This window comes from Rhineura floridana, chromosome 9 (genome assembly GCF_030035675.1).
Source record: "Rhineura floridana isolate rRhiFlo1 chromosome 9, rRhiFlo1.hap2, whole genome shotgun sequence".
Lineage (NCBI taxonomy): Eukaryota > Metazoa > Chordata > Lepidosauria > Squamata > Rhineuridae > Rhineura > Rhineura floridana.
In genome coordinates this window covers 68,482,422-68,500,868 of record NC_084488.1, presented here as the reverse complement: position 1 = coordinate 68,500,868, position 18,447 = coordinate 68,482,422, and the positions used below count along the sequence as shown (strand labels likewise).

The 18,447-nt window shown below is 40.6% G+C and overlaps 1 protein-coding gene across 12 annotated transcripts in view; it reads right to left on the bottom strand.

Moving 5' to 3' along the window:
- The window catches only part of INPP4B (inositol polyphosphate-4-phosphatase type II B), a 444,727-nt gene that overhangs the window by 260,519 nt on the left and 165,761 nt on the right, over nucleotides 1-18,447 (bottom strand). For all 12 annotated transcript variants that reach the window (XR_009757936.1, XM_061584849.1, XM_061584844.1 and 9 more), the window contains one exon: nucleotides 1,594-1,678. Coding sequence is in view for 8 of the 12 variants with exons in the window: in XM_061584849.1 (XP_061440833.1) it covers nucleotides 1,594-1,678 (85 nt within the window). In the remaining 4 variants the exon portion in view is untranslated. The remainder of the gene's footprint in view (nucleotides 1-1,593; nucleotides 1,679-18,447) is intronic.

The window sequence follows — 18,447 nt, the reverse complement described above, 5'->3', positions numbered from 1 at the left end:
AATTGCAGTGCATAGCCGGGAAATGAAGAGGCAAGACAAGATGAAGTGTAGGTAAATCAAGGGCCATATTTATTTCAATAAAGCCAATTAAATGCTTGATTGCATAATAAATGATCAGCAGAGACAAGTGCGGGACCTCACTCTTACCCAATCGGGCGAGGGCACCCTGCCATGGGAAAGGGGGTGGTCCAAGCCCAATCCCCTCTTCCGGACCCCATCACTGCAAGGTGGTTAGGGAGGCCTTCCTGTTCCACCCCACCTCAGGGCCGCACAACCTCTGAGTGGGTGTTACAGGTTAGCCCCAAAGGTGAACCTTATCCTGCCAACCAGCCGCACAACCTGGAAGGCAGGCCTCAGAACCCACCAATCACCTTAAAGTGTGCCTAAGGGTGGTCACCAAACCCTATCCTGTGGAGGGGAGGTGCAGCAGGGCTTAAATAGCCACCCTGCTCCACCCCCTATGTGACAGGCATGCGTGGCCATGCCACGCCCCAAAGGGGAAAGGCGTTGAAGCCATGCCAGGTCTTCCCCAGCATGACTGCAAAGGCCCACCATTGCCAGAGCTCTTGGGTCTGACAATGATAGGAATTGTGGAATAATGGCACTGACTGTTCTGCAGAATAGTTTCCAATGCACATCAGAAGTGTCTCAGTTTGCACAAGATAAAACAGTGGAAGGTGAAATATATTCTAGCAAAATTCTAGATGTGCTCTATGTTTTTAATTGACCATGCCCAACTTTCCTTAAGTGGAGTAGTTTAAATATAGCATGCTAAAAGCATGCATCTTGGGCAGGCCAAAGTTGTTTTTCCAACAGCTAGAGTCATTGCTTAAGTAGCAACATATTGTAATCAGTGTGATTTTACATCAAACTGCAGTTTCAGATTCAACCGTTAATGTGCCCAAAATAGAAATAGAGCATATCCTCCTGTTTGAAACACAAAAGACTGACTTCACCATCATATGACATTGACCAATAAAAAGGCTCTGAAATTAATAAAAATAAATTTGACACAGATTTCTAGGATAAATAATGTGAGAAATATAATTTTCTAGGTTAGATTCTCTGTAGAAACAGTAGTAACACAGAAAAGAAGCAAAGTAAGAAGAACACTAACAAACATACAAAAATGTAATTCTCCATCTTTGGAGATGGCAGGTGTTGCCACCACTCACCATATACTCAGAGGCACATGTTACCAAATTCTTCCAAGCTACACTCAAAGTGGATTAGACTGTGAAAGACCAACCCAAAGTGTTTGCATTTTGATAGATTTGTAGGGCAGTACAGTATCTCAGAGAGGAGGTCAGGTCTCCTGCTCCCCTGGTGCATTCACTATAGCTTCCAATTGCCCTGCTTTTTAAAGTTTGGTAGAAATATCTGTTGGCTATAGGTATGTTCTTAAACCACAAGGTTTTTTGCCTATTAGTGAATACAATTATATTTAATTGGACATAGCATATAATGCTGGAATATTGAATCAGAGCCACTGCAATCCCTATGAATAGAAATTTGACTTTGTCCATTTTGCTGGGCATTAGGCCACATTTTGCTTAAGTATTTAAAAGAAAAATAATTGTGCATCATACTTACTGAGCACTACTGAAACATCTGCTTTATTCCTGAATTCTACAACACAGCACCGCTCCAGGACTACTAATTCAGCAGGTTCACAACACTGTGAAGGGAACAAAATAAAACAAAGCATTCAGATTTGCCATCCTGAATTGATCATGTCCATGCATCATTAAAGGAGATCCTGTTATTTCCATAAAAGTTGTATTCAGGTTTGTCTAAAAATACGGCAAGTTAGGCTACATCAGAAGGAGGAAGAAAAAGGATGTGGGCCACCATCAGTGCTACTGAAAAGCCAGTTAATCAGCTAATACAAAGCCACTCCACTGGCACAGATGACAGGCCAGCAACCTTTGGCTCTTCCTCTCCTTAAACTGTTTCTATTTAAAGGACTTTTAGCTAAAAACTGGGACCTGAGTTTATTTCTATTTCACTCCCAAGCCCTTTTCTTTTTGTGTCATTTCTTTTAGATTGTTAAGCCTGAGGGCAGATACTATTTTATTTTTATTGATCTGTAAACTGGGAGCCTTTTTTGGCAAAAATGTGCAAAAATATTTTAAATAAATAAACAGATATACTCTACTGGAGGGGTGGGCAAATTGTCGGCTGTCCATATGTTGCTGAACTACAGTTCCCATCCATCCCAGCAAACATGGCCGATGTCCAGAGATGATTGGAGTTGTAGTTCATCAACATCTGAACAGCCAAAGGGCTCTATTGTCAACAAATATTTACCATCTAATAACAAGGAACTGTTACATTTTTAAAGCCAATGTTGAATATTTATATTGCTTCAAGCAACTCAATCCTAGATTTCACAAGGCACAAACCTGTATAAAGGCTTGTAAATCCTCCATCATTGTCATCTCCTATATATAAATTGCTGGATTAATTCATGTCTATGTCCCATTGAAATTGATAGGAACCAAGTGAAACTAACTCACAGTACATTCCTAAACTAGTTTATCAGAAATATACCCCAGCAAGTTCATTAGGGCTCACCATTCAAATAGGTATAGAATTTTACTATAAACCTGAATACAGTCCAATATCTTCTTTCATGCAGACTTTCATAGCACTGAAGCCAGAGTTGTAATTAAAAAGGCAAGATTGGAAATATCTTTCTTGTTTTAGTGTTATTTTTTAAAAAATACCCTCCAAAATCATGGTGTCATATGAGTAATCTATGTTAAGGAGAGACATTCACAATCACCAGATTGTTATGTATTTCTGTATCATTAACCTTTTATCACAATTAGGCTTTACTAGATACCTTAAGGGAGTTAAATGATTTATCGAAAATCAGTGGCTTTCTCTGTATTATGCAGTGAAAAAACAATGTAATAAAAAAAAGCTTGACAAATTTACAGTTTGATCTGAATAGTAACAACCTCCACAAAAGAATGAAAATGACCCTGATCTAATTCTTAGCAGAAAGGCAAGGATATTGGAAGATGTCAAGAAGCATCATTAAAATTTATTTTAAATTATTTCTAGTTCCAATACGTCTGTTTATCCTCACAATTAGGCTTCAAATTTGAGCAGAATAAGTGACTAAGTTGTCTACTTGTTTTATGTTTGCTACCCTGGGCTCCTTTGGGAGGAAGGGTGGGATATAAATCCAATAAAAAAAAATAAGTCAGTCTTTGCCACCTTGGTGCCCTCCTATATGTTTGCTGGTTGGGGCCGATGGGAACTATAGTCCAAAACATCTGAAGGTATCAGGTGTGCAAAGGCTGGACTAAACTATGAGACTCTTCAGCAATCAATTACTATCTACTAAACTTTTAATGCATCATTTTCAGTACAACTTAACTATCTCTTTTCATCTAATATTTCTTACAACATCAACATTAAAGTGGATATTAATTCAGAAACCTAAAATATTGTCAAGTAAAGAGAAATCAATATGCCTTGGAAATTTAGAATCTAAAAATACCCCACAACTATTGCTATTCATATTCCACTGAAGGGCTTAGAGTATCAACACAGCAATACAGTAATATCTCAGTTAATGAATCTTCCAGGAAGCAAGCTCTTTTTAAGGAAGGCTTTTTAAAAGGTGAAATTGACCAATTTTGCTTTGCTATGGATAAACTTGCAAGCCTGTGTCTTTGTTTTAAGGTGAAAATGACCAGTCTGTGTCTTTGCTTTGCAGTCATTAAACTGACAAACCTATGTCTTTGCTTTAAAGTAAAGCTGACCAGCCTGTGTCTTTTCTTTGCTATGGATAAACTTTCAAGCTTTTACCTCTGCTTTGCTAGGGTGAAACTGATAGCCCTGTGTGTTTGCTTTGCATTAAAGAGATTTCTTGCTTTCTCCCAGGACTGGGGAGGGAAGGATCCAATACAATTCAGAGGGGGGTGGAGAGGGAGAGGGGGTAGGTGCTGGGTAGGCACCCTTTAAAGCCCCTGTTGAAGCTGCTCCCTCTTCTATGAACAGATGTAGGAATATATACCTATTCTTTCCATTTTATTCCTATTTCTGGTACCAAAGTTTCTTTTAAAGAAGTAATGTGCCGGAACACATCTACTTTGTTAACTGAGTTATTACTGTACCTCAAAAGAATACTTCAGAAGAATGACTTTAATTTCTCACTTTTTATTCTGTAAAACAGGAGGATATGTTTACAGAAGCCCATGAACTATAGGGCTCAATGCCTTTGAAGAAAAGCTTTCTTCCATTCCTATAAAATTAGGACCTGAAGCAGCACAGATTGTAAAGTGTACCCAACTCTACTCCACCAAGCAGAATCACTAGAAAGTCCAAAGGGAGGTAGTGTAGCAGGAAATAAATACTGGGGAATCAAAATTACCTCCATGCTTTTACCCAGACCAGGTCCAACCATAGGTGGTGTGCTCTTTCTGGGAAACTCCCTGGCAGCACAGAGTGGTAGTCTTGACAGTGAACAATCTGCTAACTATGTTGGTGGATGCACAGATAACTCAAAGAGCCCCCAGGAACCAAGAGCACACAAGCGTCACTTCCCATCAACCATAGGGAAGAAGGAAAGAGATCAGAGATGACACATCTTTTGGCACTGTGTCTCTGAATCAAGTTCTCTCACACCAGTGTTTGCCTTTTGAGCAAAGGGAGGCTAAGCCTTCCCTTCTTAAATGACAGCAATGACTATAAGGAGGTGGAAGAGAAACTGCAAACATTTTTCTCTCATACTCAGTTATCATCATTGGATTGTATCTGACTAAGCTGGACACAACCCCTTGTAATTAATATATCACATTTATTATTTATTAATATATCACTATCAATGTTGACGATGCTTTACTCTGCCTGAACATAGTTTAAGGGCAGAGACATGTTCACTGTTCGGCCAGTTCCAGTGCATCTCCACCTCTCTTTTCTGAAAACGGGGCACACAATGCTAATCAAACCCACCCCTTTGTACTGTAAAACCCGGTGGGATCAGCTTGAGTGTTGTTGTTTTTAAAATTCACTTCAAAGAGATTTCACAACTGATCAGCAGATCAGTCGGTTCCCCCTCCAGGCATGCCCAATGGAGTTGCTTTGCTGTAGGCAACTAGTGCTCTTTTTTATATATATAGGAATTAATGAGGACACTCGAGACCTATTCTCCCACTGAAGAATCTCCAAATTTGGAGATGGGGCAACTTCCAGAAGTAGTATATGAAAGGAGTGTGTACTAACCACAAGATTCAGTTCAGATCTGGTGCTTTGTGAAACAGCCAGCCTTGGTCTGATATGCTTTGTGGATTGCCTGATTCAACCCAAGTCTACTTCATTTCCCCTCCCTCGTTAACTATTGTTTTGTTTTGTTTTGTTTTGTTTTGAAAGAAAGGCTAACCTTTCCTGCCTTTTGACAGAAGTAGCATGAAATCTGTTGGCATTTTAATCCCTCCAGAGTAGATAAATTACAGATAAATAGGTCCAGGTGCTTTTGTGCTGGACATCTCTAAAATGCTATCTTTTTCAAAAAAGGAAGTCTCTAATTTTTTTCTTCATTTTGGGGGCAATTAAATGAAATTCCCAGGAAAAGTCACCCCTTCTGAGGCATGAATCCTGCCAACTTTTGGAAAGACAGCTGGTTCTCCAGTGGTTTTCCTGCAAGAACAGCCTTCACATTCTGGGACTGTTTAAAAAAAGGATTTATTTAATCCCCACTAGTGTTTGTAAGCAATTGATCTGAAAATTGCAGATATCATGAGAGAGGTGCCTCTGGGTATGAAACCTGACAAACTGCAGACAAATAGGTCTAGGTAGTCAGGACTTTTGTACTAGGCACTTACAAGCTTGGCCTATCAGTCACAACACCGCTTTCCCACCAACCTCTACTCTCTTCATCCTGGCATCTTTCTTAAGCTTAGAAGAGGCAAGTAATATCCTGCTCTCTTTTACAAAGTGGCAGGATTGGACAGTGCTGGTAAAATCATTCCCATTGGTTACAAACTAGACCTGCCCCCCTGCCCATTCCATTTTCCTTAAGCTGGAGATCCAAGTTTCAATTTTGCAAAGCTGCTCCCTCCCCTTCCTCTACCCCCCTTACATCCCTGTGTTAAATGTTAAAGCTTAGAGACATAGGGTAGAGATACATTCATTGTTCTGTGGTTCCAGTGCATCTCCACCTCTCTCTTCTGAAAATGGGGGCAATACAAAGCTCGTCAAACCCCGCCTCTGTAAAGCCTGGTGGAGCAGCTTAAGTGTGGGTTTTTTTCAGCTTCAAAGAGATTTTGCAACTGATCAGCAGATCAACCCATTCTTCCTCCAGGTGTGGCTAATGGAAACACTTTGTTCTAGTGAGTAGTGTGTTTACAGCCATAGTTTTGCTTTTCAAAAGCATTGTTGGCAGCTTTAAAAAAATGACTGGATTGCTGAGGCACACAAAGCACTTCATGGGTCTCTGCATCAATTAATATCTGTGTCAGTGAGAGTTTGCCTCACCTTGTAGAAGCCCCGAATTCCTCTGAAGCACCCCCTTCCACCCTCAGCTCATTACTGAGGATTTATACAAAGCTTTTGCACATTTCTAGTATATCACCTTATCTGCACTGCTTTTGGAAGTCAGATTTAAGCTTCTATAGAGAAATTGATAGATTTTAGTTTATTTGCTTGGTTCTTACAAATATTTTATATTTGTTGCTCACCCCAGGTTTTTGGAAAGAGCAAGCCACAATTCCAAAGTAAAAAGATGTATTGATATAGAGTGTACATATTTCCAACAACCAATCTTAAAACTCTTCCCAAGACATTTTGTACTGGCCAGTTTATGATTAATATCACTTTAGCTTTTGGGCAACTTCAGATTCTCTTTTTGCAATACAAATATCTTCTTTCTAACGGAAATAAGAGGAGCCTAGCAAGGGTATTGAATATGGCCAAAGAGAACTGAAATGTCAGAATTCTTTCCTTATTCCTGTTCATCTGCCTTGATGTGCAGTGGAAAAAAATGTTCTGAAGTGAAAAGGTAGCATTATCCCAAGAGGCTGTTATAGACGGTTTTGATGTCATTATGGGAAAACTCTACCCAGAGCTGCTTCAGATGCCTATACAGGATAAATCCAAAGTAAGATTCTTAAAGATTTTTTTCTCACAATAGATGAACAGCTCCTTCTGTACAGTACTGAATGTATTTTTGAAAAAAGAAAAGAAATAAATGTACATCCACATTTATACATATTTTTCAAATAGCATTTTCAGGAAAAGCTGTACACAGCTGAACAAGATCTGCTGAGAAATGGCACTAATTGATACAACAGGGAAACAAACTTACACTGCCAGCAGAGCCAAAGAACATCAGTTTAATTAATCACGCCAGAAGCCTAACCACATTCCTTTTATTTCACATAGGCATATTAAATGTTATCCTATTTAGAACACTAAGAGGTACTTACTAAAGGAAACAGGAGTCTTTTCTTCAGTTTGTGCGTTTTTAACTATGCAAGTAACTTAATTTTACAAGGTGTACTGAATGCTACATCTAAATCTGGTAGTAGACAGTGGCTGCAGGCAAAAAAACATTCTTTTTTAATGTCCAGCAGAACTTAACTTTGTTTACATCCCTCCTCAGGCAACAGCACTCGCACATCCACTGAATGCATGAGCAGGGAGCAGGACCAAACTAACTACACATGTCCCTGACATTGGTGCACCCTTTTGGCCATGGAACTGACATCTGCATGTTCAATTGAAATCATGGAAAGAACACCAACATGCGATCAAGAAGCCTGAATCATATGTGGCCAAAAGGTACCACCAACTTCAGGGGCATGACTAGTTGACGCATCTCCACTCCTAATCATATGTTCAATGAATGCATGAGTGCTCCTGAATGAACAGGGTTACTGTGGGTCGTATCAGAGTAGGCCTACTGAAATTATGCCTGAGTATGTCTTACAACACAATCCTAACCATGTCTACTCAGAAGTAAGTCTTACTGAATTCAATGGGGCTTATGCTCAAGTGAAGCTGAAGGTTGGAAGAAATAGGCCAGTCAGTAAAAAGTACTTCTTCACACAGCGCATAGTTAGTTAAACTATGGACTTTGTTCCCACAAGAGGCAGTGACGGCCACCAACTTGGATGGCTTTAAAAGAGGATTAGGCAAATTCATCAAGGATAATGCCATCAGCGACTACTAACCCTGTTGGATATGTTGTACCTCCACTTTCAAAGGCATCTTGCATATGCATTTCAGTTGCTGGTGTTGTGGGCTAGCTGTCCATATAGAATATTGATTAATGATAGAGTTTCCCATCAGAGTTCCCCATATGTTCTAAGAACATCAGCTTTAAAGAGGCTCTTTGTCCATTTTTTCCCTCCAGATTGACTAGTGTTTTTTCATTCAATTCTGAGAAGTCGGCCAAGGTCCTAAGAACGTAATATCAACAAGAGAAGAGGTTGCCAGTCCTTTTATAGCTTTCCTACTTCCAACTGAAGCCTGATGCCTGCAATGCTGAGATGGCCGTATCGGCATGAGAATATAGAGATGGCCAGACTGATAAACATGAGAAATTCCAGGGTAATGTGTCATGTACCCCATCATTTGTTCTTCATTTATTCTTATAAAAAGAGTGTGTTGAGCCTCACAATTTACCATCTCTTGGACATGGTCACTTACCTTCCAATTGCTGCATGGGGAGAGTTCAAGGCTTTCTTTGCCTTTGCACTTAGTAGGTCAGGAATATTCATTCTTTTCCTGTGTTGGATTCTTAGATTTTACAGGATGTCAAGAATTATATGGCTATATCACTGTGTAACAGTATGCTTTAAAGGCTGAATAATACTAACCAGTGTTTAACTGAATAGGCTTTGTGTAACAGCCTGACATATTCTATTATATTGCTTTACCTTGAGAATTTAACTCAGTTTACTGGCTAAATCCAGGAACGTATGTTGCCTATGTAACTGTGTTTAACTAATTAAACATTATTAGTTATTGTGCTGTGAAGATCCCACTATTTTTGCAGATATATACCTAGTCCTAAGAGAATTTTTGGTGGGACTTTCCTTTTGAACTGCCCCTGTGGATATCTCCAACGTTCAAAGACAGTGCACGCCTAGGTCGGCACAATGTTTGGCAAGTGGAGATCTGCAGGGCCTCAAGGTTAAAGGAATTCTTTGAACCCTTGGTCATGTGCATTCACCAGAGGTAGTCCAGACTATTTCTCTGGAAACTGCAGGAGGGGGAAGTGCACTTTGCACTCATGACCACTTGCAAGCTTCCCATAGGCATCTGGTTGACTGCTGTGAGAACAGGATGCTGGACTAGATGGGCCACTGGCCTGATCCAGCAGGCTCATCTTATGTTCTTATGTCAAATTCAACTAAGTCAGTGGTGTTTGGACTGCAGCCTTAGTCAGATATCATGGACATGTTCATGCCCTACATCAGAGTATCTAACCTGTGGCCCTTCAGATATTGTTGGACTCCAACTCAAATCAGCTCCAATCAGCATGGCCAATAGTCAGGGATGATGGGAGTTGTGGTTCTGCAACATATAAAGAGCCACAAGTTCTATACTCCCCCCTCCCAATTCTACACTTTCACACATTGTTGGTTGCTAAACGTTGAGGCCCAAGAAATGCAGAACACACAAGATTGTGACATCACAACCTGTGGTAAATTCAACTAGACTTTACTGAAGGGGAGAGTTAGGACTGGCACAAGGTTGCCATTTTGTGAAACAGCTGCATGTTTATTGTCACACCTAGTATGATGCACATTTACTTGTTCTTAAATAGCTTATTAAAAACCCAGGTACTGGATTAACATATTAACTCTGCATCTCCCAACAAGTTCACTCAAATATCAATTGGAATAATATAAATATATCAAAAGGTATATCAACAATGAAGTTTTAAAATGAACTATTTCAAGAAGTGGGTGCTGGGTTTTGCGTTGCAAAAAAAAATGCAGTACTGTCATAGTGGACTGGAAATACAGTGGGCTTTTAGCTCCAGGTGGTCTGTTGAAATCAATTTTATATTAGTTGTGGCAATCTGAAGATTCACTGCTATCTGATCACTTTTCAATTACCTTGCTGAACCGAGATTATCTTCTCTTTCCAGGAGCCTGGACAAATGTCCACATTTCACAGCAAATAACTGACACTTTATTGGAAATCTCAGAGTGGAAAGCCAAAAATTAAATAAGATCCAACAATGCAATTGTAGTTGCAAGACATGGGAAGAACTTTATTCAATCAAGCACTGGTAGGTTTCTGCTGGTGAATCTGTTGACAGGAAAAAGACTGGAGAAGTTTCAAAGGAGGCCAAGACCATTCCGAGTAGTTAAACATGGACCTCCTCATTTTGCTTTGGTTGTGCCAAGCTGGCTCCATAGATCTTTTGTCTGAGCTTTCTCAATTTGTACAATTTTTAGGGTTTCCTCCACTGTACTGCAGATTGAGATGGTGAGAATGTGGATTCAGCAGGTGTAGCCTAAGTTCTCATGTGCTTTCTTCACTATGGCCACAACTTGCAACTCAGCCTACATCTCCTATGCCTCCACAAAACAGGACACATGGGTTGAGTTGTCATCAGTGCTTGCTGTGGAGCAAGCAAAAAACAATAGATGCCATGAGCACAACTCAGTGCTCATTGTTATTACCAGCAGTGTGAATGGAGTCCAAATTTCCATGTACATTGTTTTATGTCGTATCCCTACAGTATGGGACCACCATGACATAACCCTGCCTCCCTGTGTGCTAAATTTCACACTCCCCTCTGCTGATTCCTCTTAAGCCCTTTTCCTGATTTTTCTAAATTTTCCTTTTCCCTTTCCAGACCACAGTTCCCACCCCAAAATACACAGGTATCAACCATTCCTGAGATTAGTGTTAGCTACTTGGGGAACATTCCTAAAGTATTGGGGTGGTTAAATTACACCAAGGATGAGACAGGAATTTGATGTAGCTCTGATTACACAATACCTATAATGCAGGAGATGGCATGGGTGTTAGTATCATTTAATAGTCTGTGAAGTGGAGAAGACCTGTGGCAAATTTCCAGTTCGGACAGGTATATGGGAATTAAATAGTGAGGGAGAAGTAGTAAAAGTGCTGGAATGTGGATTGGACAGAGATTATGAAAAATGTGTCTCAGGTTATGGGCTGAAGGCATAAGAGACCACCACTGATTTGGGTCTGGCCAGAGCCTGGATGAACAATAACTGGGAACCACATGCACACCAGCATAGGTTCTATGATGGAGAAAAAGGTAGGATATAAATCATGTGTGGCAAATCTTTGGCCCTCCAGATGTTGCTGAACTACAACCCCACCATCCCTAGCCACTGGCCATGCATGCTTGGGCTGATGGGCGTTGTAGCACAACATCTGGATTGTTGAATAAATAAATTCAAAGTTTTAAACTTTGCCCTAAGTTCTTTGTCTACTGGGCTGAGGTGGAATGCAGTTGTCACATCTTGGCTAACCAAAGAGAAGATATTTCCAACTTTATAGAAACCAAAAGAGAGTCCCAAAAGGCTCTTTCTTCCTTTATAGAACTATATGTTTGATGAGCTAAGCTCATTTACCTTTCGAATTGTGGCTTGGTTATGATGTCTGTTCTTTTATGCTCAACTATTGGGGTAAAGATGAGTTTAGTTTAATATTCCAGGGTCTCCATCCTTCATATCCACTACTGTGCCTTACAGGCATGTATTCAGTTTGGATGGATGCTATAATCTCCTTAAGCATCCTGTGAAAATTGCTTATATTTACTTTTATTCTTTAAGGGTTACCTCACCCTTTGCTGCCAGGGGCTCCTGCTGGGAGGAAGGGTGGGATATAAATCAAGTAAAGAAAGAAAGAAAGAAATAGAAGACAGGAATAAAAACTTAGTTTCTTTAGCTTATTTTAGCTGCAGAAAGAAGACAACACCATTCACTGCCAAGTTCTTCAGTCTCAAAGTGACAACGCAGCAGCACATGTCAACCCTCATGTAACAATTTTTAAATGCTATTCAATGGTATTTTGAGAATACTTGCATGCCAAGGAACTGCAGCACAGACACCTGTATGCCAAGAATTCTGGGATACAGTCTATGATGTGTGCTGAAACCACATGGGCACTGGCCAGGCCTGCTGGGCTTCCCCACCACCCATGTGTACCATACATGTACGCTAGAACACATCCAATACTCTCTTATGTCTACATATCACAGAAGAAGATGATTAACCTGCTTTGGGGGCAGACAGTCCACCAATGATGACCTTATCCCCTCACTCTCTTCATTTCTCACATGTAAACTGACAGAATTATTCTTGCTTCAGAGGCACAACAAAGCACAGAGATACTGTTGTCTCCATTACAAACACTTATTCTCTGAATAGTATGTTATTACACAGCTGAGAGCCTGTTGTAACTAATCCATCATAACAATAGTACATTGACATCATTATGCTAGTAGCCTGTGTTTGTTTTGTAAACTACAGTATACCACTGTTACACGTGTCTGTCAAAACCTGACTGTGTGTGCACTTTAACATGATCATAAAACACATTTCCTAGAGAAATAAGATCTTTTGCATGAAGACAATGGTGTGCTGTCATCAAAATGTGCCTAAGCTGTTGAAACCTAGAACTGTTCACTACCAGAAATGTTTCTTTGGATGTCCAGGTGTTTGCAATGCACTTCGGGATAAAGTTGCTCACCTCCATAGCAATCTTGATGCCCCATCCACATGTACTGTAGTCCCCAGTGAGGTGTCTAGTGCAACATCTACTGCAAATTCTTGGGATCAGTTTCAGTTGATGCAGCCTGATGACATGGACAAGGTGCTTGGGACGATGGAGACAACAATGTGTCTCCTCAACTCTTGCCCATCTAGGCTTATTAAAACTTGCCAAGGAGGTATGAATGAGTGGATCTAGGGAATGATCACTGTGTCTTTGCAGGAGGGAGTGGTCCCAGCTGCCCTGAAAGAGGTGGTGATCTGACTGCTCCTGAAAAAGTCCACCCTGGACCCATTGGTTTGTGACAACTACTGTGCAGTCACAAATACCCCTTTTTTAGGGAAGGTGATTGAGAGGGTTGTGGTGCAGCAATTGCAAGTACTCTTGGATGAAACAGATTATCTTGACTCATTCCAATCTAGGTTCAGACTTAGTTATGGGACTGAATTGGCCTTGGTCGCCCTGATGGATGACCTTTATTGGGAGGAGGGGGAAGTGCTACCCTATTATTCTTAATCGATTTCTCGGTGGCTTTTGATACCATTGACTATGGTACCCATCTATGGTGCAACTACTCAGTGGGGCAGGACATTGCCAACATGGTACCCTGCTGTTGAAAGAATTGTACTGGCTGCCCATTAGCTGCCATGCTAAGTTCAAAGTGCTGGTTTTTGTGTACAAAGCCCTTTGTAGCTTGGAACCAGGATACCTGAAAGATTACCTTACCCCTTATATACCCAGTTGATCACTGCACTCTGCAGGTGAGGGCCATTCCACACAACATAGGAAGCAGACCTTTAATGTTGTGCCACCTACCTTTTGGAATGCCATCCCCTTAAAAATTAGACAAGCACAGTCTCTTGTCTTTTGGGCACCTATTGAAGATGTTCCTCTTTCAACAAGTCTTTTAGGTAGAGACTTTATCCCAGTCTGCATCTGTATTGGAATTGTTTTATAGATGTTTTTAGTGTTTTATCATTTGTTTACCACCCTAGGCTTCTTCGGAGAGGATGGGCAGCATATAAATTTAATTATAAATAAATTTTAAATAAATAAGTAAAAGCGCTGGAGCTATTTGCTATGAGAATCCAAGAAGATACGGAGAGATTACAAAGTTTACCTAACCCAGCTATGATTAGAGCATTCTTGCAGCTTTGTGTGCATAAGTATGTGATGAAGGCAGGACCCCAAAGTTTAAGAACAAGAATTCTATGCCTTAAAGTGATTTATCTGTATTTGACAGAAGAGGTCCTCCTCTTAGGGCTACTCCATTCTGGCCCACAGGACATGGCAGATACATCGGTAACCCGCTGTAATGAGTTTGCTGAGCACTTCCAGCATAAGATCTTATGCATTCGTCGGGACCTAGATTCCCATTTTATGACAGTTAGTCCTAATGAGGTGTCTGGAGCACAGTCTAGTCATGTTTTGTTGGATGAGTTTCAGTCGGTTCAGTTCGAGGACGTGGACAAGGTGCTTGGACAGGTACGTGCAACCACTTCGGTACTTGATCCTTGCCCCTCTTGGCTTATAAAAACTAGCAAGGATGGAACAGCCAGCTGGGCCAAGGAAGTGATAAATGCCTCTTTACGAGAGGGAGTGGTCCCTGGCTGTCTGAAAGAAGCGGCGGTGAGACCACTCCTGAAAAAACCTTCCTTGGACCCAGAGGACTTTAACAACTATAGACCAGTGGCAAATGTTCCATTCTTGGGCAAGGTCCTGGAACGAGTGGTTGCCGACCAGCTCCAGGCGCTATTGGATGAAACCGATTATCTAGATCCATTTCAGTCGGGTTTCAGACCCGGTTTCGGCACTGAGATGGCCTTGGTCGCCCTGTATGATGACCTATGTCGGGCGAGAGACAGAGGGAGTGTAACTCTGTTGATTCTCCTTGATCTCTCAGCGGCTTTTGATACCATCGACCATGGTATCCTTCTGGAGAGGCTTGCGGAGTTGGGTGTTGGAGGCACTGCTTGGCAGTGGTTCCGCTCCTACTTGGCGGGCCGTCTCCAGAAGATAATACTTGGGGAACATTGCTCGACCCCATGGGTTCTCCAATATGGGGTCCCGCAGGGTTCGGTCTTGTCTCCCATGCTTTTTAACATCTATATGAAGCCGTTAGGTGTGGTCATCCGGAGTTTTGGAGTGCGTTGTCATCAGTACGCTGATGACACGCAGCTCTACTTCTCCTTTTCATCTTCTTCAGGCGAGGCGGTCGATGTGCTGAACCATTGTCTGGACGCGACAATGGACTGGATGAGAACTAACAAACTGAAACTCAATCCTGATAAGACTGAGATGCTGCTGGTGGATGGTTTCTCTGGTCAGATGGTGGATACATACACTGTCCTGGACGGGGTTACACTCCCCCTAAAGGATCAGGTTCGTAATTTGGGAGTCGTTTTAGACTCTTCCCTGTCACTTGAGGCCCATGTAGCCTCGGTGGCACGGAATGCGTTCTACCAACTTCGGTTGGTAGCCCAGCTATGTCCCTATCTGAGTAAGGAGGACCTTACATCAGTGGTTCATGCTCTGGTAACCTCACGTTTGGACTACTGCAAAGCGCTCTACGTAGGGCTACCTTTGAAGACGGTTCGGAAGCTACAGCTAGTGCAAAATACGGCGGCCAGACTGCTTACAAGAACTAAGCGGTCTGAGCATATAACACCTGTTCTGGCTCGCTTGCACTGGCTTCCAATATGCTACCGGGCCAGATTCAAAGTGTTGGTTTTAACCTATAAAGCCTTATACGGCACGGGACCACCTGCAGGAACACCTCTCCCGTTACGAACTGGCTCGTACACTACGGTCTACTATGAAGGCCCTCCTCCGGGTCCCGACCCATAGGGAGACCCGGAGGGTAGTAACAAGATCTAGGGCCTTCTCAGTGGTGGCCCCTGAATTATGGAATAGTCTCCCCGAGGAGGTACGCCTGGCACCGACACTATTATCCTTTCGGCACCAGGTTAAAACCTTTCTCTTCTCTGAGGCATTTTAATTTAAGTTATTTATGTAAATGTTGTAATTTCTATTTTAGATGGTGTATTTTTATATTTGTTATACTGACTTTGTAATTTTATTATTGTATATGTTGTTATGTTTGCTGCCCAGAGAGCTGTTTGCTAGTCGGGCGGGATATAAACTGAATAAATAATAATAGTAATAGCCATTTTAGTTATATTTGTATACCAAATGGTTTATCAATCTGCAAATTAATTTCATTTTGAAGTTTATCTGTGCAATAGATTAGTGCCTTTTTGTCATACTCATACTGAACAGTTTCATTAAGGATCCCCCTAAAAGACTGTTTTATTTACCATTTGCACTGTTCAACTTAGTAGAGTTTCCATTTATTATAAATAGAAGCCACCGTATATAAGTAAGGGGCTTATGCAACTCACAGTTTGAACAATGATGTGGAAGAGAGGTGATGCACTATAGTAAGAAAGGCAGTTTATGGTTATAGCAGGTCCACGGAAGAAGCATGAATCAGGCTGCTTCACGTTAGAAGGGGCACAAGTTGTCTGCAGTTTCAACATTGAAAAACAGCTCTTCAAAATACTGGCACACTGAAGAACAGTATTTTAGTAACACCCAGAAGGAAATTTCACCCTGCTGATTTCAATTAGCTCTCTTTCATATCTGGAGATACCTACTTTCAATGGGTAGACATCCCAATGGGGGCAATGATAAGATTATCAATAAGCTACAAACGACGAATTCCTTATTCAGGATACTATATTTATACTTATAAAGGATACTATATTTTTGGTGAGGCCAATAACGGATTTGTGAAGTCTATCAAGTTACAATTCAATTAACAAAATTAGTTGTTCTCTTCTCTCCAATTTCCAATAATTCTGCCAAATCTTGTTTCCTATTATTTCTTTATGAATTTTAATTTTGGGTGGTGATAGCACCAAAATTCCGCACAGTAAGCACTTATTTTCATTCTTTTCTGCCGCTCAAATAAAAAGGGAGCTTCGGATTAAGAATGGAAGTTACCCAAGATTCCTCTTCCTTCCCCAGCCAGTCATTGCAGCAGACCTGACCCTAATACCTCAGACAAAAATAAACCAGTTAGAACTTTTATGAAGACATAGCATTTGAAGTGGTTCCAGCTGTCAGTGCTTGTTCAGATTAATGGTTTAGTGTTTTTCTATAATGGGTCATAAATACACAAAGATAAACAAACATCCCTATTACAAATAAATCACTTGGTGCCACCCTGATTTACTTTCATTAGCACACATAAAAAGGTAACACAGCTCACTTAATCTGTTCATTCAACAAATGTGCTTTAAAATACCACCACTGTCCTTATTACCACCTCTTTAACAAACTCAAAGTCTTGTCCCCCACAGAAGCATAAATTACCAAACTGACCAGAGATAAAACTGAGGTATAAACATTACTACTGGCTCCATGATTCTAAATACTTGTAATATAATCTCATGGTTGGGATAACTTTATAACCCCATAAGAGTGTTATGATCTCATACAGATACCAACTGAAAATATTGTAAAAGACTCATGACCCAACAGCTGTTCTACATGCATCTGGCGTTTTTGTTATATTTTAGTACCAAATGTTTTTCTATACCACAATGCCAACTTTTTTTCATTTTTAATTCAGAACAATCAGCAAGGATAATACAAAAATACATAATGTATCTTTGATCAAAAATTATACACAACTAGAAAAAATATATTAATAATAACTTATAACAATGAGAAATAAATTTATGGTTGAATTTTATACTGGTAATTACTGTAAATACAGACTGAGAGTTCATTCCTCTATAAATTTATAAGATGGAGGATTGCAGGGACATCTAGTGAAACATACAAATTTTATGGAGAGAGCAATGCCCCAGATTCTTCTAATCCAATCTATGATTTTTCAAGATTCTTCAAATTTCCAGTAAAACACAATGCATATCATTGCAATTATTAATAAATTTAGCAGTAATTATTAGTCCACTGATTTGACTTGGTCCTTCAGTAGGGTGTCATTTGCAAATATGAAAATAAAGATTTATGCCTTTATTTTACCTGTCATTTCAATGTTGAAAAAAGTTCTTGTTTGAATTAGAAAAATAGAAGATTCTAAGGCCATTGAGTCCAACCCCCTGATCAATGCAGGAATCCAGCTTAAAGCGTACCCAACAGATGGCTGTCCAGCTGCTTCCTGAATACCTCCAGTGTTAGAGAGCCCACCAACTCCCTAAGTAACTGGTTCCATTGTTGTACTGCTCTAACAGTTAGGAAGTTCTTCCTGACGTTCAGTCAAAATCTGGCTTCCTGTAACTTGAGCCTGTTATTCTGTATCCTGCACTCTGAGATGATTGAGAAAAGATCCCGGCCCTCCTCTATGTGACAACTTTTCAAGTATTTGAAGAGTGCTATTGTATCTCCCCTCAGTCTTCTCTTCTCAAGGCTAGACATGCCTAGTCCCCTGATCATCCTCGTTGCCCTTCTCTGAACTTGTTCCAGTTTGTCTGCATTCTGTATTTGATGTCCAGAACTGGAACAGTACTCAAGAGGAGGCCTAATCAGTGCAGAATAAAGGGAACTAATACTTCACACTATTTGAATACTATACTTCTGTTAATTTGCCTTTTTTGAAGCCACATCATATTGATTAACAAGAGTTACAAGATCTTTCTTGCATGTAGTACTGCCGAGCCAAGTATCCCCCATCTTAAAACTGTGCATTTG